Genomic DNA, 26,397 nt, shown 5'->3' on the forward strand with positions numbered 1-26,397 from the left:
CCCCATTGGAGACTTTTGCTTGCCTGTGCTAATTTGAATGGGGATATAATGATTCAATCTTCTAGACTTTCCAAACACCAGACCGAATGGATTAAATTCAAATAGTGAAACGAGTCACATTATGGTGGTTGTGACCATATACTTTATAAATAAGATGTTGCAATAAGCTATAGAGACCAAAACTCTTTTTTTCACCAGGCTTTAAACATGTTTATTTCTGCTGTAAAGTTTGGCATATTAGCATGGGCGTCTATGGGGATTGACTCTGTTTTGGAGCCAGCCTCAAGTGGCCATTCAGTGAACTGCGTTTTTTGACAATTCTTTATTTTCCAGTTAAGGGGGATGCCGCTTGGTTGTGATGCTCAAAAAAAAAGTATCTCTTGATTTACAGTCTTCTTATTCACAATTTAGGTCTATGTGAGAAAGTCTTTTTGGGCCCAACAGCATCGCGTGACAGAGAATGGAGTTGCAATTCACCAGTTTGACCACTATGTTAATTTGGCCTCAAAGCCAGGTGCTGTTTCTGGGGGCTCGGTTAGATGACGTGGTGGCGGCACAGGTGGGTTTAGGCATCAAAACTACTTGTTTAGGTTTAGAAAAAAGGTAGAGGTGTATGTTAAAATAACTCAGCTTGTTATGTGCAGGACGTACTGTAAGTACATTGTAAAGTGACTTAAGAAGTCATTGCTGACTTTCAGTCAAGTCTTTTTTTGGGCCCAGTGGCACAATGTGACAGAGCCTGAAGTTGCACTTACAAGGTTATGTCAAATTGGCCTCAAAGCCTGGCACTGTTCCTGGAGGCTTGACATACAACACTGGCAACTTTATTAGGTACACCTTTCTAATACTGGGAAGGACCCCCCTTTGGTCCCAGACAGGGTTCATGTGAATCCCTAAAAAGTCTTAAAAGGCATTGAATTCATGAATTGAAAAAAATAAAATAAGGCCTTAGTATACAATTGTCTTAAATAAATTTTACATAGTCTTACAAATGCTCAGTTATGGGAAAAAAGGTTTTTAAAAATCCTTTTTTTCTGATGTTGAATTGTAAAACTCCAGAATAAAGGTAACGTCTTGTATTTGTTTTAATTGTTTTTTTTAAATAATATATAAAATTTGCTGAATTCCTCTCGCATGAACGTCACCAAAAAAAGTCATTCTTATGTTAAAATAAATATTTGGGCAAAATTGTTTGTAATCCAAAGCAACTGATGTCAGTTTTTGTTTTCTCTTTTATTCAGTTATGGTTGTTGTAAAATTGGTCTTAAATTTCATTCTGAGTTGTATTAAAAAGTCTTAAATTTGCCTTGAGCTGGAGGAACCCAGCCCAGCACAGCCTGAATTTTCCTTTCCTCCTGAAAGTGAGGAGTGCTCACTCTGCAGCTAAACCTGGTGACCGAAACATCCTCAGTCAACTGAGGGGTCTCCCACTGACGCTTCAAAACCTCGACTCTTAGGGGGCAGCCTTATTATCATCTGCTATTTTGGTTCAATCTGTTTTTTTTCACTTGCTTTGTGGCAATCTTCTTGGTAGACTTCCCACCCCGACTGCTACACAAGTCCAAAATGTCTCAGCAGCACGGGAAAAGGTTCATTGACAGTTCAGCCCTGTTATCCTCTGCTGTTCCTTTCACGTTTACAAGACAAAGGAACGAGTAACCGTACACCAAAGCCTTCTTGTAAAGGGGATTCTTATTATACGACTCAAGCTAAGTCGAGACTATTGTGGTCCTTCTACTGCGACGTTGGTGGGAAATGGAAGAAAGACATTGGGATAGAGACGAACCATAATTCATGCACATCCAGGAGCTGTGTGTCTTTAAACCAAGAAGAGTCTCTAATTTGGCCGTCTACTGTTTCAGCTGGAGACGGAGAAGAACAATTGGACTGTTGTGCCGTAGCGGAGAGTCATAGGCTGAGAGGGATAAGACTTTTTATCTGCAGCTGTTCGTCTCTTGTATGATGGCAGGAGTCACAAACACAAGCAGAGGAAGAGAGGTAAAGAGAGACACGAGAGGAGACTCATCTCTTCCTTTCCCTTAGTTAAAGTTCATTGACAGGAACACTTGTGCAACCTTATCACATAACACAGCATATGACCAGAATGAGCCCAAACCCGCACCCCTCTCCCTGCATCACGTGGACATTAGGACAAGGGATTCTTCAGCTTGCTCTAAACTTTCTGTCTTCCTTAATTTTCCCTCTCTGTTCCTCTGCTGCTTCTTGCTCACACGGCTTGACTACATCTCACCAGCAGCAGTCTGACTTTTAGGTTTAGTGACAGGAGTTGTCATTAGTTATATTTATATATACATATACATCTGAGAAAAAAAAAAAACACTTTCAGTGCTCATGTCATGTAGTTGGTGCTTTTCACTATTCTTTAAACTAACCTGTGTATGAAGGCGGGAACACTTGAGAGCTACAAGAAGGTGACTGTCTTTTTAGCACACACACATTTATGCAGGTTAAATGCAGGGTCTAGTCCTTTGTGACCCTCACAGTTTCCACAGGAGCCAATGTGAGCCAGCGGGTCCAGAGACACTTTTTTGGGCTCCACAGGTTCAGAGTTCAGTTAAATCCACTCTGTTTGGTTCAACCAACAGCTCCACAGGTCAGTGTTAATATGCGTTTGTGGGCTGTAGGGTCTTCCAGGCCTGGATTCGTCACCCGTTTCACAGTTTAGAGTCAGAAAAAGCCGCCGTCTGCAGCGTGAAGGTCACTGCAGCATGATATCTTTGAGGTTTTCCTGCAAGATGGTGTCCTTGACGGCGTGGAAGACAAAACGGATGTTTTCTGTGTCCACCGCAGTGGTGAAGTGGTGGAAGAGCGGCTTTCCCCGGTTTCTCCTCTTACGGCTGAACGACTGCACCAGGAACGCCTGGAAGGAGCAGAGCAGGGACTCTTAAGTAAGCGGCTTTCTACAGTCAGCAGATATCTTAAACATCATGTAAATGAGGAAGTTGATCTCTTGGTCGGGTAACCAGGTTTCTGATCTGCTTTTAACACGTGCCTGTGCATGAGAGACATCAGACTGAGACAGAGTCACTGAGGGGCAGGAGGATGAAAGGAAGATTATTAAAAGTAGAAATACATCCTCACATTCAGAATATTTCCATCCAAATAAATGATAATGTTGAAGTAAGTTTCCAGAGCTGTACATTTGAATATTTTTAAATTCAGACACATTTGCGCTGAAAGGAAAAGTAGCGTGCTCCATCACTGCAGTCTGTCTTTTCTCCGCTCACTGCAGTTTGTACAAACACGCTTACGTAAAAGAGCCGTTCACCCAAAAATCAAAAATACTTATTTTTATCTTCCCTTTAGTGCTGTTTATCTATCTAAATTGTGTTAATGCAAGTTGCTGCCGTCTGTAGAGATGTCTGCCTTTGCTTCAGTATAACTTAACTAGATGGCACTGAGTTTGTGGTGCTCAAAGCGCCAAAAATACATTTAGAAAACTTAGCAGAATGTCTCTTTACAGAAAACATGACCTGGCTACACACACCTGGTTGTGAGAGGTTTAATGCAGGAACTATTTTATTTCTATCTAACTACAACTGAACCACTGCACAGAAGGAAGCGTGCTCTACTCATGGACGAGAGGCTCATAAAGGGACAGAAAACAGGGAGTCAGGTTTAGTATCTAACAATACACTCCGCAGTGTGAAAGTAAAACTATCATTTAGACCATGACGTTAAGCCAGTCCAAAACATCTTGGCCCGCCATTATCCCTATGATTCATTGGCCTTGAAAGTAAATCTCATCAAAGGTGGTGATATTGGTGATATTTCAAAGTATCTCTCTCAAAGAGAGGGGTCTGAGCCCGAAACAGATCACCAGCACTATTTTAATAGATGCAAAACTTTACAGAAACCCATTTATTCAATGGTGCGCTCGTTTTTTTTTCTACTTTTGAAGAAATTTGTATTTTTGCGGTTGAGCATTCAACTGGAATGCACATTTCTGTCTTTGTTTGTAATTTCTTGTGTACACTGAGAGCCTGTCTGTGTGAAGTGCAGATGCTCATTCACATAATGCCGGTGTGTGTGTGTGTGTGTGTGTGTGTGTGTGTGCATTAAGCATACTGGGTTATAAACAGAAGGAGAAAAATAAGGAGCAAAACCACAAAACAATTTGCAGCAGAAATGAGTTTGTTGCCTCACAACAGTGGTAACATTAAAAACTTGTTTTCATTGTGTGTGTGTGTGTGTGTGTGTGTGTGTGTGTGTGTGTGTGTGTACCTGTACATCCTCTAGCCTGCATGGGTCTCCTCTGAACTCTGGAAAGTTCTTGCGGATGTCGACCGTGCGAATCTTTTCCACCAGCAGGTCTGTTTTGTTGAGGAAGAGGATGATGGACACATTGAGGAAGAGCTTGTTGTTGACGATTGTCTCAAAGATATTCATGCTTTCCACCAAACGGTTTGTCCTTCGATCCTCCATCAAGACCTGGAATCACACACACACACACACACACACACACACACACACACACAGATTTATCCTTTGGTTATTTCAGATTTTATCTGAGCACCAGTTAAGGATTCAGTTGTCATCATATGACTGTTGATTTGAACCGGAGCCACGATTGAAGCAACAATCGAGTCTCATCAGCACGACCACAAAGAGAGCTTTGTGTAAATCTCAAATGTCTCTCTGATGTTTGCTTTCTCTGTTTCGTCATTCCAAAACTCAGGAGAATAATGATCAGCCTGTCTGACTAACATCAACATTACGTGATCAGAAATGTGCCTGAATGTTACCTGATCGTACTCCGACGATGAAACCATGAATAGTATCGACGTGATCCCGTCGAAACACTGAAACCACTTCTGCCTCTGGGACCTCTGCCCTCCGACGTCCACCATCTTGAAAGGGATCTTCTTGATGACAAAATCGTGCTCGACGATGCCCTTTGTCGCCTTCCTCGCAAACAAAATGTCCTGCTTGTTTGGGATAAAGTTCTGAAAAAGAGAAGAAACATTTTCTTACAAAGTTGAAGGAGGTGAAAAAAATGAAAAGTGAAATTAAATAAGTCGCTGTCACTCACCAGTTGACCAATACGATCCAAGTTGTCCAGGAAGTATTTCACCGACTCACTCTGCAGGAACAGGAAGGAGATAAAAAACATGAATTGCAGTGACCGAATTTAAAAGACCCAAATAATCGAGTTAAAGCACTTAATCTGATCAATAGAACAATATCTTTTCTTGTCTTTGTTTCTTATTTAATTCACATTTCATGGAAGCTGGCTTTCTGTGGTTATTGATTTAATAATACATCAATCAATGCTTTTTCCTCAATCAGCTCCATATGACAGAAACCATATGACCGGTCATAATCATATCAGACTCATTACAGTTTTTGCAGCGTACTCTGTGACTTGTTTGACTTGTGTTTATGGACAGGCTTGACTGAAAGCACTGTGAACTACAGTGACTCAAATGACAGATCTGGGGTTTTATCAGTGTGTTGTCTCATAATCACATTCAGTGAACTGGTGTGGTCAAGTCCTGTAAACTGCCCTAATCTATACTTTTCTATTACACCTGATCAAATTGCTTTTTGTTGTTTGTTTTTCTTGTGTAGCGTAAAGGGACTACAATGACATCAAGTGACGTCACCAGTGCAAGATGGTAGCAACCGATCCAGGAGATTTTGACTTCTTTTTGCACAGTGGAGGTTAGTGGAGACGCGTCCTCCATCTTTACATACAGTCTACATTGCCCGTACATCTACAGAGCAATTTACTGTCATTTATTGCATTATTCTTGTGTTTCTGGCCAACAAACTCTGCTCTCATAAAACTTAGTTACCAGCAGCAGCAGCAGTTATATTTGATAAAAAAGCTCTGATTAAGTTGGTATGTCTTATGTGTCCAGCACCAAATAGCAGGCAAAGTAGTTTGTTAACTTCACTAACAGATCAATTAAGTCTTATCTTTAACCTCAGAATTGATGCATAACTTATTATGATTTCTAAATGTTATATTTTGTATCTAAGGAGATGTATTTAATTACATTCCAACACTGAATCCCTCAGTATAATAGCTATTTTCAACTACATATACAGCTACTTTGAGTCTTGACAGTCAGGCACAAGCTCATTGAGCGAGAAGTGGACAACACACTGGGTGAGAGTTAACATCTTCATCACAAGGCAGCCACTGAAATCTCTCGAGAACACGAGTCTTTGTCACTGAAGACGTGTCCCTTCAGTACACCATGTAGAAGTCAAACATGTTTGCAATAATCTTCTTTTAGTTGATGGAACATACCAAGTACCAAATGCTGTAAATTACATATAATTTATTTATTAAGTTATTTTTGCTAATGTTTTCTGAATACAAGCTGGTCAACTTAGATTTTTCAGGAAGCATTTGAGTCCCTTTTATTTCCGTTTAGTATGAAAAATCAATTTACAGACTCATGAAACTTGAGTTGTGTAATCGCATCACAGTGAACATCACGTCCGCATTCATTACTATCGCTGCTTCACTGTTGTCGAGCAGCAATGTGGTGTAACTGCAGTATGATCTTCAGGGTAATCGATTACACCGCTCAAGAAAGTTTCGAAAGGCTGCTAATTGATTCCCATATGGATATTAATGAAAACCAGCGGGCTCCCTGACACAGCAGCAAAGGTTCACTCAGATTTCTAAAGCACAGTACGTGAAAACAAAACCCTTTTCTGAGGTGTTAAGTGGTGTGACATTGTGCTATGTGTAGTTTTACAATTCATCTTCATACTTTTGATTCCTGACAAAAGTTTAAAACTGAATCTCTCTCTCTTCTTCTTCTCCCTCTCTGAAACACACACATTCAACAGGAAACAGCTGTGTGTGTGAAAACAGTGGGGAGAGACATGGGGGAGGGGGGGATTAGCGAGTCAGACAGAACCCAGTTACAAAGTCATTTTAGCACATCACACACGCACACGCACACACACACACACACACACACACACACACACACACACACCTATATCTGAGTTTTAATAGCTATGGTTATACATCTCTGGACTTGGTCTGATGAAGGCAAATGTATTTTGCTGTTTAGTTTGCTGCCTCCTCTGTGTCAGACTGTCTCATTTCTGCTGATGGCAGTTAAAGCGTATGTGGAAATTATCTTTGTGTGTGTGCTCACGTGTGTGTTTGTGTATGTGTGTGTCTCTGTATTTGTCCCTTCATCTCTGGGAATTCCCCTCTCCCTGCCTTTCCCTCGGACCAGCCCCTCCTCCTGCTCACGTCCAGCTGAACCAATCAGAGTCCCCCGGCTTTGTGTTTCCTACTGCTGTGACACTGTAGGTCAGTGGTGGGGGGGTCATAAGGTCACATCTCACCCGCACAGGGGTCACGCTTCCTGGTTATTAACGCAACACTTCAGAGATGAACTGAACAGTTTTTTCACTGATTCTGTTCGATCAGTGTGACAGAAATCTGCGAAGTTTGGGGTTTGAAAGGGAATACTGCTGTATTGTAGTTAGGCCCAAGTATGTGTGTGTGTTTGTGCGTGTGTGTTTGTCTGGATTTGTGTGTGAGTGTGTGTGGTTGAGTAAGGCTGGAGGAATGTCTCCATTCATGGTGTGTATGGGCAGATTAGGGGCTTTATTACAGCAAAGACCTGAATAAGCTCACATTCTGCAGCGTGTGTGTGTGTGTGTGTGTGTGTGTGTGTGTGTGGCCACAGGTATACGTGCTACGATTTTTTGACTACTGCAGTCCTCTCACTACAAACTACGATGCTATATTAACTAAACTTGTAAACATTAGAAATATATTGTCAATATAATTGTAGTACATCTCATGTTGTTACTCAATTAATATATTTATTATATTCAAATAGGGCAAAATGCCCATCAGGAAAAAACAGAAAAATCACTTGTTTTGTCTAACCAACAGTCCATCATTCAAATATATTTAATTTACAAATCAAGCCAGCTTTCAGGTTAAATAATCAAATGTTTGCTAATCTTTGCTCTGTTAGCAATTAGTTACGCTTGTTAAATCTTCTTAGTGTCTTTTAATATGCAAAATATCAGAGGAGTCATTTAAGTAAAGAGAAAGTATTATCTAATATTATCAAGTGTAATCTATCTGGTAAAACTAAAAATTTTTGATTGTCAGTGTTTAAGTTTAGTTCTTAGGCATAAAAGAAAACAGCAAACAAACAAAGTTATCTATAACTTTGTTCCCTAAAATAGCTGAAAATAAAATCAATTTGCTCGCGAATCTAAAAGAATTCAGATCCCAGATAAGCTTAGATTTTATAAAATAAACGTCCACATTATGATTGACTAATCAGTGAAACATACATTATGTAATTTTCTGCTACTAGGGGGCTCAATCAAATCAATAACAAAAGACAGAGCAAGGCCATCATGCATGTTTCTGCGCATTAGCATTATTCAGTGTTCATTGTTCAGAGGGTTTTAACCAGAGGCCAAATTGTTAGCAGAGGTCTTGTCCTCTCCAAAACAAACAAACAGACCCAGTGATTAAAATACTTAATAAAGCAGTTTCACATTAAAAATGAGTGTTTTTCCTTCGCTTTTTAGCATGGCAGGGGCTGAAGTCGAGCTGCCGCCAACATTTGTTCAGCTTGCTTCTCTGATAACTTAAAATCCAGACATCCAGTGACTAAAACTCTTCATGTGGTTAAAACATATTGTTAAGAACGACCAAGATCTATAAAGTCTAACAAAAGTTCATTCATAACAGCTTCTGGCAGACAACCACAACCCTGACGCATATGCAAAGTAGATATGAAGCTACTGACATGCGATGGGGACAAATGACTGGATTAACATTACAGATTTTTGTATTTTAACATTTTTGTTAAATATTTGGGATAATGTAAGTAAACAAAATGAAAAAAATACATCGCATTGGTCAAGACTTTTTTTAAATTTTAATGAGGAAATGTTGCTATATCTTAAAACAACTAATCGTTTTAACCCTATATAATTCGTACATGTATTTGTATGTTGTATATCAGCTATAAATGTGAACGATAATTACATAATTTATAATCTAATTACAATGACTTAATTGTTCTTGAATGGATGATTCCAGTTTATTTCAGTGTGGGGCTTGTTTTCATAGTTGGGGTCTTGATCCCTATCAGTGATGATAACACTGTACTCACCAAGTTAACGGCTTAAATCTGGGAACACAACAGTGTTGTTTTAAGAAGTCTGAACTGGTCAAAAATTTGGAACAGTCAAACAATCAGACAGATTTTAACCCTTGTGTTGTCCTGAAATCTTTTGCCATCAAAATATGTTTTTTATACTTATGTAAACAATGTGTATTGGCCCTAAAATCAAAAATGAAGGGAAAAATGTGTGGTTATGGATTGAACTGAAGTAAACTAAAGGTGTAACCCAGAATTGATTGACAATTTATACAATATGCTTTAAATAACAGTCAAAACAGGGCGGGGTCAGAATGACCCCAGAGGACCAAAGGTGTATGGCAATCGGCAGGACATTACGAGGGGTAAACAAACTTCCAGGTTAGTCAAACTTATCTGGAGGAGAAATAAATCCAAACATTAAAGTCTGGCTCAAGCTGTCTGTTGTTGTAAACATCCATCAGTTTACAGACCGACTTCCTGGTTCAACTTCGACCTACTGTTCTTGTGCATGCAGTTTTTCTGTGCAATGAGGCAGCATTCAGGAGCACTTGCTGTCCTTTTAATCACTGAATACAGTGTTTTAGATAAACAGCATGTTTTTTCTAGCACAGATCCACTTTGCTCTACTAATGTTATGTTTCCAGAGAACAGTGTTGTCATAATTGATTGAAATCATAGAACTTAACTATGAATATAAAATTCAAGATGTAATAAAACCAGAATTATTATTTGATTCTCAAACCAAAAGAAAAAAAATATTAGTGAATAACATATCTCATATTTGGTTGTTATGGGAACAATGTTCGGTTCATCACACACGTCGGCACACACCCACACACATGAGGATGCTCGGAAAGAGGAGCGGTAGAAAGGGAAACACAACACCCAAATCCAGATGTGAGGACACAGAAAAAGAGATTTTTCCACTCAGTAAACACTTGTAGATAAAGTTACATACTGTACATACAGTATTAACTCATGAAAAACAGCAGCAGCAGAGATTTCCAGGTTGAAACCTCATATAGTCGACCATATGTGTGTGTGTGTGTGTGTGTGTGTGTCTGTGTGTCTGTGTGTCTGTGTGTGCGTGTTTTATAGGCTCTTTACATCTTAGCGGGCCTTCAAAGTTCCCTATATACAGTATACAGTCTGATCCCTGCCTCCTTTATTCAGGATGTCTGTGCGGCTGAAGACAACAGTTGCAGTTTACCATCACAGCATGATATACAGCCTTGTTTTTGTCAAGCAGAAGAGGTTTTTGGTGTTTACGTCCTATATCAAACTGCGTGTTATCTGGGTGTGGTGGGAACACAGAACAAGTAAACAAAATCCCTGCTTTCGTTTTTTTTTTCTCTCTCACTATCTCCACCTCTCCTTCACTGCTGCTCCTCTCTACTTTCCACCCCCCCTTTCTTTCTTTCTTTCTCTCATCAGACTCTCTCTCGCTCTCTCTTTCCTCCCTCGTTCCCCCGTCAGTCTGTGGCCCAGCTCCAGCAGTGCCTGGGAAAAGCTGACTGTGGTATCCCCGGAAAACCTCTCAGAGAGTGGAGAGAAGGGGGGAGGTGGAGAGCGTCTAACTCAGCACATTTACTCCGCAGTAGACATTTTGGTTTTTCTTACTTTGAAAAGCAAAAGGCTGACGTTCCTCTGTTCCTCTCTTATTGTCAACAAATCACATGGAAAGACAAAAACCAACAACAGCGTGAGCCACTGTCTCTGTTCTTTCCAGTTTCACTCTGTGACACTTGACCACATTTGTTCATGCTGAAGTTGTAAATCTTTAGAAAGAGTTACAAATATATTTTTTATTTTTTTAAAACAAGCTAAGCGATTCCCTTAAACAACTGGGTATTGTTGTTTTCAGCAAACAGAGGCAGAGAGTACATTTGGGGGGACGTTATGCAGACAGAGCCACAAGGGAATCCCTATATTTTTACCATATGTCTTATTTTCATCATTACAGCATTTCTGATTATGGGTCATGCTAACTTTTAACTCAGTTGTAAACATTTATAAAACATAACTCTGACCGGAGTACATTTTTACTTCTGTTGGCAAAAGAGAGGTAGTTGCTCACACTGATTAAAACTTATTTGTGAACAAAATTTAAAAGACAGACCCAGGTTGAAAAAGGCGAACACTTTCGTTATACAGCAGGATGGTGTTTGTTGGATTTACTCAAAATAAACTGTTGTTGCTCATCTCACCCAGTACCACAGTGTCAGTGTGGCCCATTGATGTTTTTTAATAGTCAGTGGACAACAGTGTGAGGAACACGATATATCAGACTTTTGATACACAGACGTCACTTGTTCAGTAGTTTTAGTTTTTCCTGGAATTTGTAGCCATTAAGAAAAACACAGAATATCACCAGCCATATCCTTTACGCCAGAATGATGTCTGTAAGTCTGTGCAGTTGCACAGCACAAGCTTTATCATACAGCGACTCCAGATAAGACAAGGCAGTCTGACCCAAAGCTGTGCTCTGACATCTCATACACACACACTTACAGTATGTTAAGTGAGAGGGGGACGGAAGTGGCTTCTGTCTGACTCCAGATAGTTTTGTCACTGATAAATGAGTTACAAAGTAAAAGGTCAAACATACAGAACATAAAGTAGAGCTGCTGTGTTACTTAAGAAATACAAAATGAACTGCTACAGCTGACACAAACCGCCCTGACAACAAGAGCAGCTGGAGACGCCGTGAGACATTCACTATGTTGACAATATGGTTAATGATCATTCGTGACATTTTGTTGAAACGTTAAGTGTCATTAACAGTCTGTCTGGCCCTTCACTGAATATCTGTAGACACTTATAGAGTTCTGTGTAAAAACCAAGTGGTTCTCCAGATGTTCTGTTGTTCACAAATTGATCTTTAAACTACAGTAAGTGGTTGCTTTAAACAAGTCTCAGTTTGTTTGGTTTTCTTCAGGCGGCAGAGACAGAAAAGGTCCAAAGACAACAGCAAAAGAGCTGACAGATACCCCACCCTACTCTCTCTAGACTGACACGTGTTTATATGGAATAATGAAGCATTTCCGTATTTATTCAAAATGTGTTTTTGGCCACTTGGGTGCACTGAAACAAGCTGTAAACTCAACACTGTCAATATTCAATCTCCTTTTAGCTCTCGTTTTGGTCCCCACCAACGCCTGAGGAAAATATCTGACTCTTTAGCTGCTAAATGTTCACTAGATAACTTTGTCTGTTGTTTGGTGTGGGCAGACAGTGTACAGTGATGTTTACAGCCTGGTGGTCAAAGTGAACCCAAAGCAGAGAAAATCAAGAGCTGCAAAACCAACACAATGAGCTCAAAGATGCTATGAAGCTCTGTAGAGCTGAGGGGAACTGCAGAGTTTGTAATAACCATAGAAATAGATTTAGCAGAAAGGACATTGAACTGTTTGCCGTAGTCATTTGACTATTACAAAAGAAAATGGCAGTTGTTGTCGGTGTGGCCAAGCAGTGTTTCACATTCGCTAGTTTATGAACTTTTGACCTGTTCTTATCCCTATTTTCCTTTTTAAACAGAAGAATACAACCATACACCAATCCAAGCCTCTCTGTTTCACTGAACTAAGTCTGATGTTAGCTTACTTGCCTTGAAGACTTATTGTAGAATTTCATTTAAACTCACTGTTCCAACAATCACCAGTTCAGGTTTGGTTGAAATAAATCCTTAATTCACCAAGCCAGATTGAAAACATGCTGATCTGCACACTGTTTACCCTTACAAAGTCTATGATGTTATGCCTCGCAGCTGTGCGAGTATCTCTCACTCTTCTTTAGCTACAGTATATAGTGTTTAGTACAGTATGTCATTTTCATCAAACATGTATGGCAACAAAATAAACATGGAAATAACAATTAGAGTCATATTTAAAAAAGTACAAAAGAATAAACATCTGACTTCTGAGCAAACAAACGTAACTAATCCACTGCTTGTTTGGTTGTTACTGAGAAACCTTACCTCACTGAATTCACAACCTGCAGCAAGTCGGTTTGTAATAAAAAAGTTTATACAGAAGTTAGGCCTCATTTATACTCCTTTTGTGCAAGAAAATAGACACGTCAGTCTCAAATGTTGTAAACGTGACCCCCGCATATTTCCATGCATCCTTCATAATTGCATCGATGCAGCCAATAGATGGCACTAAAGGGCAGAGTCAAACGTTTCTGGCGACAACAAAGAAGGTGACTGTGGAGGAGGTCGTAATGATGTATCTTTTAAAAGAGGCTGCTTTGTAGACGGCAGTGGGCTATGAGGTTATTGAATACAATTTGACATGTGTACGGAGATTTATTTTTAATATATTATGGAAAATGGTTGCGGTGGCAATGGTACACGTACATTTGTACTTTGCCACTACAAGCCATCCATCATGTTCATATCCATTGTTAATACAAAGTATTGATTTAGAGCAACTTTAAGGCTGAAATTTGGATGTCCTATTGGTCTAAATTACACATTGGCATCACAGCAGAGAAAAGTTCTCATCCATCAAAACGACATGATGTAAATTTGTCCTGTCTGTAAATTGCCCTAAATTATATTCTGCAAAAATAAAATGAAAATCATGTCACCTTATGTAACCTATGATGATTTTGAGGCTTTGAGATCATCAAAACTCTGCACCTCATTCTGACATTTAGGTGCCATTTTATGAAACCCTGCTTTAAAAAAGCAAAAAAAACAAAACGAAAAGAAAAAAGCCTTTTTTTTTCTCCTTTTTTTTAACATTTATTTCATGTGACTAGTTATACGGTGAGATGAGGATCAGTGATGTGTGCAACCCAGTGGTACTGATCAGTATGTGTTTAATATATTATGGTTAAGAGGGAAAAAGAATTACACTGCAATCTACGAGCCATTTCGGATTGTGTTCGGTGCAGTGTTGCATGGCAGATGAAACTCCGCGGGGCTTCTCTTCACCGACTCCATTTCCAGTCAGGAGAAAAATAATTACATCTTTGGAAAGTCTCCAAACACAAAAACATGATTGAGGTTAGTTACGCAGAAAAACAATAAATACTTCCAGAGCCTTCACTCAGTGCAGCGCTCCTTGACTGTGACTTCTTTCTCCAGCTGAAAGGTAAAAAACATTTCTGATATTATCCAGTTACTTCCTCTCAAGTTTTGAGCATGTCACTTATTATTAGCTCTGTGACTCCTGGCTGTGGTAAATCAGTTACTGTGCAGATATCTGCGACTCGAGGCTGCTGACGTCACTGAAGTGATGTGGAAATATTTATGGAGCTGGGGGTGCACAACCAGTAAACATGCAGAGTGCAAGTTTTTTTTTTTTTAATAAAGGTTATTTTTGTGGTTTTATTCCTCAATTTAACAGCTCACAGAGAGAAGACAGAAGCGATGGAAAGAAATGATGGGCAACACAGGCCCAGGGCTATATTAATCTCCTCCGTGATATTTGGTGTGTGTTTTTAAAGAAAATAGACTTTTTACTTAATACTTTGCCACGACTTAAAAGACAGAAAAGGCAATATTACATTTTCACACTGCTAAATAAGTGGAGCTCTCATCAGATATGCTTTGGCTATGAGACACATTAGTAGTGAAGCATCAGCCAGTGAGTAATCTATGACTGATCATGACTCCTGGCCAGTAAATGTACTCCAGGCTGGTTTTTAAGGCTGACAGTCATGGGAGGATTTAGCGTATAAGGTTATTTCTGAACCATTTAATGAGTTTTGGGACGTTCTGTGTAGAGTGGTTGGCAAACTGCTCCATGAGTGGTTTTGAAGGCTGGTTTGAAATGTTAAAATGTTTCTTCTTGGTATCAGAATTGGCTTCAACATTTGGAAAAGTATGTCAATGCAATTTTGTAATTTATCATTCTTGGATATGAGATTAAACAATACACAGATTATTTTTGGAGGGAGGTATGTCTTTAAATGGTCACAGACATCCATCCTGAACAAGCAGCCTGCATTAAAATCTATCTCTGTGCAGACGAACATTATTTAAACCTGCTGAACTTTCTTTAAAAAATCTACCAGAGGATCCTGATATGTTTATTTCGTGGACATGTGTAAAACAAATGCACATGCAGGGCTGTGCCCAATAGTGTGCTTCATTCATGAGGTTGACATTTGAATTCTAAATCAACATTTGAATGCTGTGCAGCTTTTTACCCGTCACAACAACGCTGTGTGTGTGTGTGTGTGTGTGTGTGTGTGTGTGTGTGTTCGTTTGGTGTGTGTGTGTGTGTGTGTGTGTGTGTGTGTTTTATTATGGCAAAATGTGGTCCTGGAGACATCGATTGTAGCAGGAACTACCACAGAAATGGTGTTGAGTATTTTGCCACGTGTTTATATGTCTATCTGTCTCTGCACATTTTTACAGGCGTAGCTGAGATCACAATAACGGCTGAATTCAAAGATGGGTGTGGTCCAAGCAAGGGCGCCAGATGTAGGTAAGCTACACACACACACACACACACACACACACACACACACATCACGCCTCTGGACGACATTGTTGACCGAGAAATGTTGGGTCATCATCGCAAGATGGGCTCTATTTTTTTCTTTGTTTTGCATGTATATTCATTTTGTTTAAACTCAGTAGTTGTGCACACTTGCAGGTAAAGATTACAAATAGCATCGTTTGTAGATTTACATTACATACAGTTGATTTAAAGGTAAGGTATGTAGGTTTAGACGATTTAGAGGTATTAAGCATAGAGGATTGCAGATTTCAACCAGCTGAAACTTCTTCTGGTTAGAATTCTTTCAGTGTTCATTTTTTAGTTTTTGGAGGAGTTTTTGCCGGCAGGCAAATTATTTGTGTTCTCTTTCTCTCCAACACAAACGAACCAGGTGATTTAAATTAGTAAAAACACTGAATAAAGCAATTTCATGTTAAAAAAAATCTGTGTTTTTCCAACGCTGTCATTGTAGAGGGGCTTCTAACTACAGTGCCTGATGCAAGAACGCCAAAAATGTGAATGGCCCTATCTGGAGCCAGTGTTTAGTTTGTCCATTCCATGCTACTTTAGAGACATGGTGCAACATGGTGATCTCCATGAAAAACGACTCACTGTCATGTACATATAAACAGCTCATTCTGAGGAAACGAAAACATGATTATTCATTTCAGGTGATTATACACTAAAGAAAGCTTTATTAAGAAAACTAATTTAATAAGATGTAACCCCTAATTCAAACTGAGGATTTCATTTGAGGGTTTCTTTATTTTTTGGTTGGTGAAGTCATAAAACACAACACCAGACATTCGAAGCTACACTCAAAAACATCAACAGAAACTTAGAATGCAAAAAAAATCAACATTTGGCACAGCCCTAGTGCACAAGACATGCAAAATATTTCTGTCTGATGGCATGTTGCAGCAGTGTAAACACTACATAGCCTAAATAAGGACTCGGAACAAACTGACCAAAAACCTTGAAACTACTTTGGGGGAACTAAAAGGGGGGACCAGTATGTCACAGGGGTTATTTACTCACCAGTTGGAACTCAGAGCGTCGTGCGTAAGCCTCTTGTATGCCCGTGTCCGCCCAGAGCGCGCTCAGTGCCATCACGTACAGCTGAAACTCACTTGGCTCGACCCCCGAGCCGCCCACACGTCCCTCCCACGACATCACCAGCATGCCTTGCTTCTCATTCTCGCAGCTCTGCCAGCTGATGCCTAGTTTGTCCCGGGCGTCCACCAGCACACGCATGCCCTGCAGAAACACACAATCAGTGCATGAATACATGAGCCTGAATGCGGCGAAGTGGTCCAACGGCTGCTTTCTCTCATGTCAGCAATATTGTACAAATATTTCCTGACCGCACAGAGGAAAGCAAACTCCTACTGCATGTGCTGCTTCCTGGGAAAAATGTCAACTCCAAGTCTAGTGTTACTGGTAAACACGGAGTAAGTTTAACAGCGAGGCACATGTGTCCAACACACACATACACACTCAGACATGCGCATGTGTGGCTGCTGGTGGTTTTTTGAAGAGAAGCATGTGGACTGATCTGTGTGGGAGGTCGCCTCCAGAGTGATCAAACCAACCAACACACAGACAGATATTCATTTATGTCTCTGCGTCTTTTTATTACACTTTTTTGTATCCATTCCTTTTAATTGCTCCAATTTGACAGATTGTTTGGCAGCGAATCAGAAATATAAAAAGTCTTGTATGTGTGACAGTTTTTTTTGTGTCTCACTACTAGCATTTTTAACGTCCTTTATTTGTCCATTTTGTCGCTTGTTTATCAATATTTTTTTCTTTCTCTTTCTTTTTCTTTCACAGCATCTTAAAGTTCAGAATCGGCTGTATTATTAAAGTCTGTTTGCTTCCTTTATTAATCGAATCAACACAGACTCAGCAGCAAACAATATCAGCAAACTCCCAAACATTTCAAAGGTCACAGCAGGTTAAGGGATGTGAGTGTATATGTGTGTGTCAGTGAGTCACGACCACCTAACCCTTGTGCAATAGTCAAGTCTGGTCAAGATTATTTGCACAGCTTAATATCGCATTCAGTGAGGCTTTACAGGCCCACAATATGAGCAGCTGCCAACCGAGCTCAACCTCGTCTCTATAAAGACGAGGAAAATCCTCAAAAAGAAAAATGAAGCAAGGAAAAAAATCTCACACAACGAGGTTCAAAGAGAGATTCCTCCTCCTAGATAGATGGGTGTGCGGGAGGAGGAGTGGGTGTGAAACAGGCAAGCAGAAAAAAATGTTAAAAAGATGTTACAGTTCACAGAAATCATCACTCATACAGTTACTATGTGCGTGTGTGCTGTGTGGCTGAGATGCTCCCTTGTGAGTAACTGTGGTGTGTGTTTAGGTGTGAACCCTCATTGAAATGTACTTTTAGGACCTGATGGTTTTGTTTTTACAGTTGAAATGAGTAAGTTAGAAAAAAAAACTGGAGTTAAACACAAAGACGCACATGTAACCGTGAACTGACACGGTACGCAGATCCAACAGCAGCATGATGGAGAGCCACTGTGAGTGCACTCTGAGTCACATGTGCTCAGGATTACTGTCTATATAATCATCAACATTTTTTCAGTCTGTGAGCCAACGCTAACCTTATCAAATTGCTAAACTGTGTATCTGTAGACTCTGTAATCGTGTCCGTCTCTCTGCCTGTATGCCCGCATGTTTGTACGGCCGTCTGTCTGTATAAGTCAGAAAGTTTGTCTCAATGTCTGCAATTCTGTGCCAACACCGTAACAAATTGACCACGTCTGCTCAAAAGTTGCTCCAAATTATTGACAGTAAATGCAGCCATCTTTTGTGCGAAATTTTGGACAATACCAGATTATCCTTCCCATACTCTTATATGACCTAGTAATTTTTTTATTTTGGTGTTCAGATGATCCTTATCAACTAATATAGTAATATATCCACTTTGAGTTTAGCAGATATTTTCACCCAGGTTGTCATTGCTTGTTGAACCACTAAACAGACAACAAAAATAATAATTATGTTGTTGTAAACTGTTGTTTCTCTTTCTGGATGAGTTGCTTTTTAAATGGCCCTTTCATAAATGCTTTAACCTTTATTCTGCTATCCAATGTCACAACTCCTATTATAAACTCCAGCATAACTGACCTTAATCCTAGTTTACCACTGAAACTTAAACTTTGTGGTCTGCTTGAGGAGAAGTTATAGATGATAAACACGGAAAAAATTGACTTTTATGAGCTGATAAGGACCACAAGAATTCTGCATTAGTTATGGTCTCAGACGCTCTGAGGGAGGGACACACCTATTTGTCCTTTGAAATATGCAGCCTCTGTGTGTAAAAGGTCAGTTGTACCAGAAAAGAAGCAGTTCCTACGACTTGTTGTCTCACCGCAAAGGATTTCAAATCAAACATGCTTCAAGTATATAAATCAGGGTTCCTACAGCTTAAGACAAGTTGGATTTAAGACTTTGAAATGACTTCACGACCAAGTGAGTGACCTTGGTTTGGGAACAGTTTGGTCCAAATGGTTGTTGTAACATTAAACATGACTTGTGAGATTCCACTATCTCAAAAAACAATTGGAAAGTTTTAAAACCTTTTGCATAAAATACACTGAGCCTCGTATGCATTGCATTAGACCAGTTTCAGCCATGCCACAAAATCTTGGTAAAGCCAATTTTGGTTCACTTTTCACTTTTAATGTTATCCATGGCACAGTGACAGCTGGGTAGCAGACAGTGGATCCCCTGCTCTAAACATCCAAGCCAGGAACAGAGTCCCCTTTTCCACCAAACTAGCTGTGGTTCTTTAACCGGTTCTGTATAGGATTCGTAGATTCTTGGTGCTATCTAATGAACCAGCCTGCATTTTCACCAGTTTTCAGCAGAACCATTATAATTGCAGATTACATTGATTACTTGTGAGCTTTTGTTCTGTTATTACAGATACTTGTTTTTATCCAAAAAACAAGCTTGGACCAACTATTAATGAGGCACTGCAAGCTCTGTTTTTCCAAAGATTTCTCCCTTGACTTCTCCATTGTTGCCTATAATTTACTCTCTTTCCAACTTGTAGAATACGGCACACCCACAGATGTTGTCATAGTTCACACTTCAGGTTAAGAAAACTTTTTTAGCTCCATTTGGGAACAAACTTTTCAGGTTCTCAACCAATTTATTTTTAGTAGAAATTAGGTGCGTGAACCAGAATGGAATGCGTTCCATGCTAGTGAAAAGGGGGTAATAGTCTTGTTGGTTTCACTGTACTGATCTGTAACAGATTGGTATATTAAATTGAAAAAAACATATGTTATTTTGAGAGCTTAAAGTGCAACATCAGAAAAAAAAGACATTTATAAACTCTTACTTCTGATGTCTTAGCATTTTTAGAACACTGAAAGATTAACATAATACCAATTAATGCCTTATTTTTGTATAAAGGAATTGAATGCCTTTAAGGACTGCGGGAACCCTATAAATTAAGTGTTTATACTTGATCCAAGCGGCCACATCTAAAGGTAGAATGAAAAGTGTCCGTCATTGTCAAGGGGAGTCATTCACAGTATCGCACTTGATTGTTTAGATGAAAAGTGACAGAAATAATTGTGTCAAGAATTTAAAAAAGAGCGCTAGAGAGACAAAAGACCGTCTGAACTGAACACTTGTATCCTGACAGTCAAGATGTGGTCAGTGGTATTACTAGCAGGCGTCTATGGTGGCAGCTGGCTGCGACTGAAAAAAACAGTTTCATTTATCACTATTGTGTAATTACAAAGTAGCTCCCTTCCTGCTTTAATGTTGTCCGCCCCATCAGCTGCGCTGCCCTCCTCCTCCAACACGGTGCCTGTATTTTGTGCCCCCAAAGTCCGTGCTGCACAGTAGATATCAAAAACTGTCAAAACACAGCTAATTGCAGGTAACTAGTGTCTCTTTCCCTGCCCTGCAACAAACAAGCATTTAGTAGTAAATCAGTACAATAAGATTCATTGTTGTTTTTGTGTGTTCTGAACAATGACTGTTTTTATAGAGTCTATTGTTCTAACCAAGAGTTTCAACTTGTAAATTAGTAGACGTCGTTTAGAAATCCTACACTTGATACACCAGGCTTAACAGAGTTACATTAGGATCAGTAGATTTCTTAGTTTCACTTCAGTTTGTGGGGAATAAATAAATCTACTTTGACAAGGATTAGACCAGCGAGTTATCACTTAGTGGAGGTATAATTACTGAGACTGAAGGAGCGGGACCACACCTGAACTCCACCTCGTTGTTATTTATTTTTGTGGGCTTAATTGTGCTTCACACCTGAATGCTGTCTTTAAGCTTTATCCCCTTTTAACTTCTTGCTTTGTTCTCTTTTTCTATCATCAGGTTCCCATGAAGGGAGGCGGTCCTCTGCACCTGTTAGGTGAGGCAACATCCTACTTATACCAACAGTCCTCAGCTTTAACAAGGGAATCATGCTCGATTTATGGTGTCATGAAACACTGGGAATTATGCACTAATGGTTAATTTATTTTTTCTCAGCCATTCAAACACCCATTAGAATTTATTGTCTATGTGCAGCGAGGATGTGTTGTTTACTACTTTGTCTCCTCCTCAAGCCCTGTAGTGGCCTTTAAATTGCTTTATTTCATGATATATAATACATTTTGCAATTTTACATTACATAGTCAGTAGTGCTGAAACAATAACTTGGTCTCTGATGAACTGTGATGGACACTTTACACTACTTTTACATATTTTTATAGTCTAAAGAGTGCAGGTCTCCACCTGAAAGCCAAGCAGCTACCTGAAACTGGTATTACAAAAACAACTGACTTGTTGACTTGACTTGATCTAGTAATGTGCCTAACTAATCATAACATACTTGGAATTAATCTGCAGATGCTCCGCTTCAAAATGAGACCAAAGTTTTCTATAGATGACAGTTTTTGAACCACAACAAAGGCCAAAATGTGGCCTGCAGACGATCAGGTAGGGCTTCTGGTTTTTAGCTGAGATGATTTCAGAAAAACACTGGGTTTTTTTAATCACTGCAACCACAAGACATCCTCAAATAAACAGTCATAAATGTGCACACAAATAATTAGGCTGATTGGTTCTTAAGTTTACAAAATTAGCTGCAGACAGAGGGATACAGACGCACACGCGCGCACACGCGCGCACACGCGCGCGCACACACACACACACACACACATGCACACAACCAAACTTTTATGCCTGGTGGAAATAATTAGTCAAGAAAATAATCGACCAATTAATCAGTAATGGAAATAATCATATGATCGTTGTTTATTGCCTTTCTCTCACAGTTTTATTTGACTGTAAATTGAATATTTTAGGGTTTTGGACTGTCGCTTTGAAAGAACAAGTACTTAGAGGATGTAACGTTGGACATCCATCACAATTTTCTGACAATTTATAGACTAAATGATTATTGGATTTCTTGTGGGAGTTAATAAATTGACTGTTAGTGAAAGTAACAGTTATATGCAACCCTAATAGTATTATTATGTTTTATGTTGTTTGATAAGGATTAGAGATATGTTGTACTATGCTGCTTTGGGAAAGACGCCCCTTTTTGTCCAAAATGTACATTTCCAATCATGTGATTTCTGGCAGTTTTTGCCTTTCCCGTGCCCTCCTACTCATCATGCAATGTGTGTTTCTCAGGAGGTTAAATGGTGGTGAGGTGGGAGTGGGGTGGGGGTCCTGTTCATGATGTGGCTCGAGACAGCACCGCCACTGTATGCTGCTATTCAGGGGAGGGTATTGTATACTGCCTTGGCTGTGTAGAAGTGCAGGCTCTTATCATCCTTGTCTGGGCACTGTGGCACTCAGGGCGGATGTGCTCATCCCTCAGGAATAGTCTGGTATTGTTAGCTGGTGAAGGAGGCCCAGCCATGACAGCAAACAAAGGGACAGCACACACTAACAGGGAACGAACACGCACACACACACACACACACACACACAGGGAACACACACACACACACACTTCAGGATAAAAATATGCACTATGTCAACAAACCTCTGTGTGTTTGAATTTTTGCTTGTGAGTGTGAGCCTCAACTGTGGGATGAAAATGTCAATATTAGGGCTGCAAATACTGATTATTTCTATCACTGATTGATCTGCTGATTATTTTTAGATTAATCAACAATCGTTTGGTCTGTAAAATGTCAGATTTCAATTTCACAATTATCTTCTCACTCGAATATATTCAGTTTCCCATTATAAATGATAAAAAAGCACAAAATCCTTACATTTTAGAAGCTGGAACTGGTGACATTTGGCAATGTTTCCATGAAAAACTACTTAAAATTACAGTACTGTGGAAAAGTCTCAGGCTACCATAGATTTGTTATTTTAATTGTCGTAATGAGTATCTATCTATCTTCCTATATATATACTCTTTATTGAGATACGAACAAAGAATACAGAGAGCACGTACATTGAATGAAAACACCAAAAACTAGTCAGATCAGAACAAAATGGTTTGAGCTTTGGACATGTCTTGAATGGTGAAAATGGTATAAATACACCAGGCGATTAGTGTTGTACATCTCATATTGACTGCCCAAGAGAGCTCAAGACATGAAGTAGAGAGGGAGGTCAAACCTAATACTTGCAACTTTAGTCTAACAAGTTGTTTTATTCTAAAATATTTGCATTTTTAGTATTGTACACATATTTCCTGTATGTTCTCGTTGTGTTTTTGGCAAAGAGACTACTGAGACTTAAATATGTATGATCATTAACCTTGCTAAAATAACAAAGTTTAAGGTGGCCTTTTGCACAGTACTGTAAATGATTAACTAATCAATTGTTTCAGCAGGCAAGACTAATTGATTAATCAACTACTCCTTCCTGTCTACTGGATGTTACTCACACATCCTTGAGTTGAACTTTACTTACTTTAAGTGGTTAGAGGGGTTTCATACTTTCCACACTAGCTCTCAAGAAACAAACTATCAATCTGAATTAAAAAAAACAAAAGCAGGGGTTGACAGCGGCACGGGTAATAAGTGTGGTGGTTTAAACTTTGGACTCAGGGGCTGTAAAGTTTGTCTGAAGGCCTCAAACTGTTTATTTCCCATGAAACCTTGTTCTTACCTTCAGTATATTCTCATAGATTGTGTCCCGGAAATCCAGAAGTGCCTTTTTATCAAACTCCTGCCCGTTAATGATGCGCATCTGTTTGAGGAATGTGGACTTTCCGCTCTCCCCGGCCCCGAGCAGGAGGATCTTCACCAGCCGCCGGACGGCTCTCCTCTCCCGGGCGAGCATCGCGTCTATCTCCCGGCTCCTGCGCCGCGCCTCCCGCTCCTGCGCGGCGTCCCTCTCCCGGCTCCCCTCCTTGCTGCTGCCCGGGTCCCGGCTGGCCTCGGCCGGGAGCAGGCAGCGGCTCAGGGTGCGGACCACTCCCGACATGGCGAGTCGTGGGAAAAGTTCACCGAAACTTAAGTGAGAAAATGTCCATCATAGGATGTGACCTCTGGGGTGGAAATGACCCAGTCCGGTTACATCAAACTGGTGAATGTTGAGTGTACAGCGGATAGTTAAATAACGTCTACATTTAGATTCACAGGGTGAAGCCGTTATCTATTCCCCAACCGACAGACAACCCGGGTCCATCTTGGTTAGACCGCGCCATCCACAAAAATCACTTCAGTTAGAGAGGAAACAAAGCCGGCAAATCTTCAAAACATGTAGTAAGTTAGAAGTTTGAGTCCGTCCCGGCCTGAAAGCACATCTGAAGTTGATCAGAGGTCTGTATGACAATCCAAAACAAGAGTAAGAACACACACACACACACATACACACACACACTCAGACTGACAATGTCTAACCACTCTCACACACAGCCAGCGGTTTGTGAACTTGGGCAGCGGAGAGAGAGCAGCTCCTCCGGGCGGCGGTGGGCCGGTCACACTGATGAGAGGAGGGCGCCGCTGCTCCACCGGCGATCACCGTCTGGGGGCGCCCCTTGATACAATCAACTAGGGGTGACACTCCGGGGTAACTCTTGTCTGAAAACCCCTTCAGTGTGTAGGATTTAGGGGCATCGATTGGCAGAAATGATGATAACTATGAAAACATACATTGTGCTCTCAGATGATGTCACCAAGTGGCAGCATGCACCACCCTTCTCATTCAGAAGCCCTCAAATACGCCGCTTTGTCAGTGATTTTGGCGTAAGATACCAACGCCAAAAGCCACCTTTCATACATCAATTTTTATTGGATGGAACTTTTTGCAGTATCATGATTAGGGATGGGTATCATTAAGATTTTAAAGGTAGCCTACCACTACTCTTACCAATACTGCTTTTCTTTCTTTGTTTTTTAAAGATTATTTTCTGGACTTTTTACCTTTATTTTGACAGGACAGCTCAAGCATGAAAGGGAGAAGGAGGGGATGACAGGCAGCAGAGGGCCAAGGCCGGAATGGAACCCGCAGCTGCTGCGGCCAGGACGCAGCCCCTGCACATGGGGTGCCCACTCTGCCACCTGAGCCACGGGGCGCATTTCTCAACCTGTTTGTGATGCAGTTTCGCTAGATGTTTTGAAAGATTGCTCATGTTTTTTTGCCCTTACATGCAAGACAGTTGTTCTTGTGGCAACAAGCAGTCACAGCATCAACTCTTGTAAAGTTTAACCAGACTTTGGAGCATCTCACTGAGTGGCTTACTTGTGGCAGTGCTGACCTCGCTACACTCGCACATGCAGTAGGCTGCAGGCTCTGACACACACAGAGCTCTCCTCTGGATTGAAAAGCGAAAATGGATCATAGAAGAATGTGTTAAAAGTGGTGCAAATTAGAAATGCAGATGATGAGTTAAAAAACTGTAAAAGTTAACAATTATGTACCCTAAATAAACAAGAAAAATATTTTCTTCATTTGTTCCAATATACTGTAGATAGAACTGTAAACCGTCGTTAATAATTTGTCACCATTGTCCATTTAATACCAGGTTTTGGTACGCATCCCCAGTTATGATATGCCACCGCATGGTCGGATGGCACCTGGTGCAGCAGAAGGATACACAGACGGGCAGCATCAGTTGATAACGCTGCTGGACAGAACCTGCCATCAGGTTCTGTCCGTCGGACAGCGCCAGGTTGAAACGCTGCCGGTAACAACGTAATAGAAGAGGCAGGAGGATTCCTATAGGGCAGGTAGGTGGAGTGGTGGATTTGTTCAGCAAATCACAGATGAAGAGCCATTTATTTAATAAATAAGACCTAGGGGTTGTATTTAGCAGTTTTCAGGTGTGAATGTGTGTAACTGAGTGTGATCAAGACATTGTAGAAAAAGTGAGAATGCAAGTTAGTTCAGGAAAGGTTGTTTTAAAGTCTGCTTCTACTAAAAGTCAGTTTCCCTTCAAGCTAGTTTCTCTACCAGTGTCTCTTTTCATTATCACAATGTCTCCACACTTTCTCTTCTTCTCTGTCAAATAGCCGGACAAGCCAAGGCATCCATGCCTGTACAAACCCGTCCGTGTCCCTGGGAAACTTAAGCCTCTCATTGAGCCAAGGCAACAGGAGACCCTCTGCCTGACAGCCTCCCTGCCAGAGAAACTAATCAGCCACAGGATCCAGGCTGTTTTTCAGGGCCAGTTTCACTACAAGAATAATCTGCCTCACAAACGCCAGTTGGGTCCGCAGACCTCGAGTACTCCAGCAGACTCCTTTCTGCCCACCAACTGTCTGCTGTTACCAAGATGGTGACTGTGAGCCAAGGGAAGTGGACCCCGCAGAAGCTGGCGAGCTGGATGAGACAGCAGACAT

General features: G+C 40.4%; 1 protein-coding gene across 1 annotated transcript; it reads right to left on the reverse strand.

Moving 5' to 3' along the window:
* Positions 1-1,228: 1,228 nt before the first annotated feature.
* Positions 1,229-24,459, reverse strand: gna12a (guanine nucleotide binding protein (G protein) alpha 12a). Its single transcript, XM_042484571.1, has 6 exons — positions 23,720-24,459; positions 16,634-16,852; positions 5,054-5,104; positions 4,767-4,967; positions 4,246-4,452; positions 1,229-2,881 (listed from the first exon to the last, which is right to left on the reverse strand). The coding sequence occupies exons 1-6, from the start codon at positions 24,035-24,037 to the stop codon at positions 2,720-2,722; spliced, it is 1,158 nt and encodes a 385-aa protein (XP_042340505.1). The 5' UTR covers positions 24,038-24,459; the 3' UTR covers positions 1,229-2,719.
* Between the last annotated feature and the right edge of the window lie 1,938 nt (positions 24,460-26,397).

This window comes from Plectropomus leopardus, chromosome 4 (genome assembly GCF_008729295.1).
Source record: "Plectropomus leopardus isolate mb chromosome 4, YSFRI_Pleo_2.0, whole genome shotgun sequence".
Classification (NCBI taxonomy): domain Eukaryota; kingdom Metazoa; phylum Chordata; class Actinopteri; order Perciformes; family Serranidae; genus Plectropomus; species Plectropomus leopardus.

Bases quoted from the DNA above. Each gene is read 5' to 3' on its own strand.
- gna12a (XM_042484571.1), bottom strand. From the start codon at position 24,037: ATGTCGGGAGTGGTCCGCACCCTGAGCCGCTGCCTGCTCCCGGCCGAG. The intron at 4,968-5,053 runs GTGAGTGACAGC...TCTCTTTTTCAG, and splicing joins TGGATCGTATTGGTCAACTG to AACTTTATCCCAAACAAGCA. The intron at 4,453-4,766 runs GTAACATTCAGG...GTGTGATTCCAG, and splicing joins CATCGTCGGAGTACGATCAG to GTCTTGATGGAGGATCGAAG.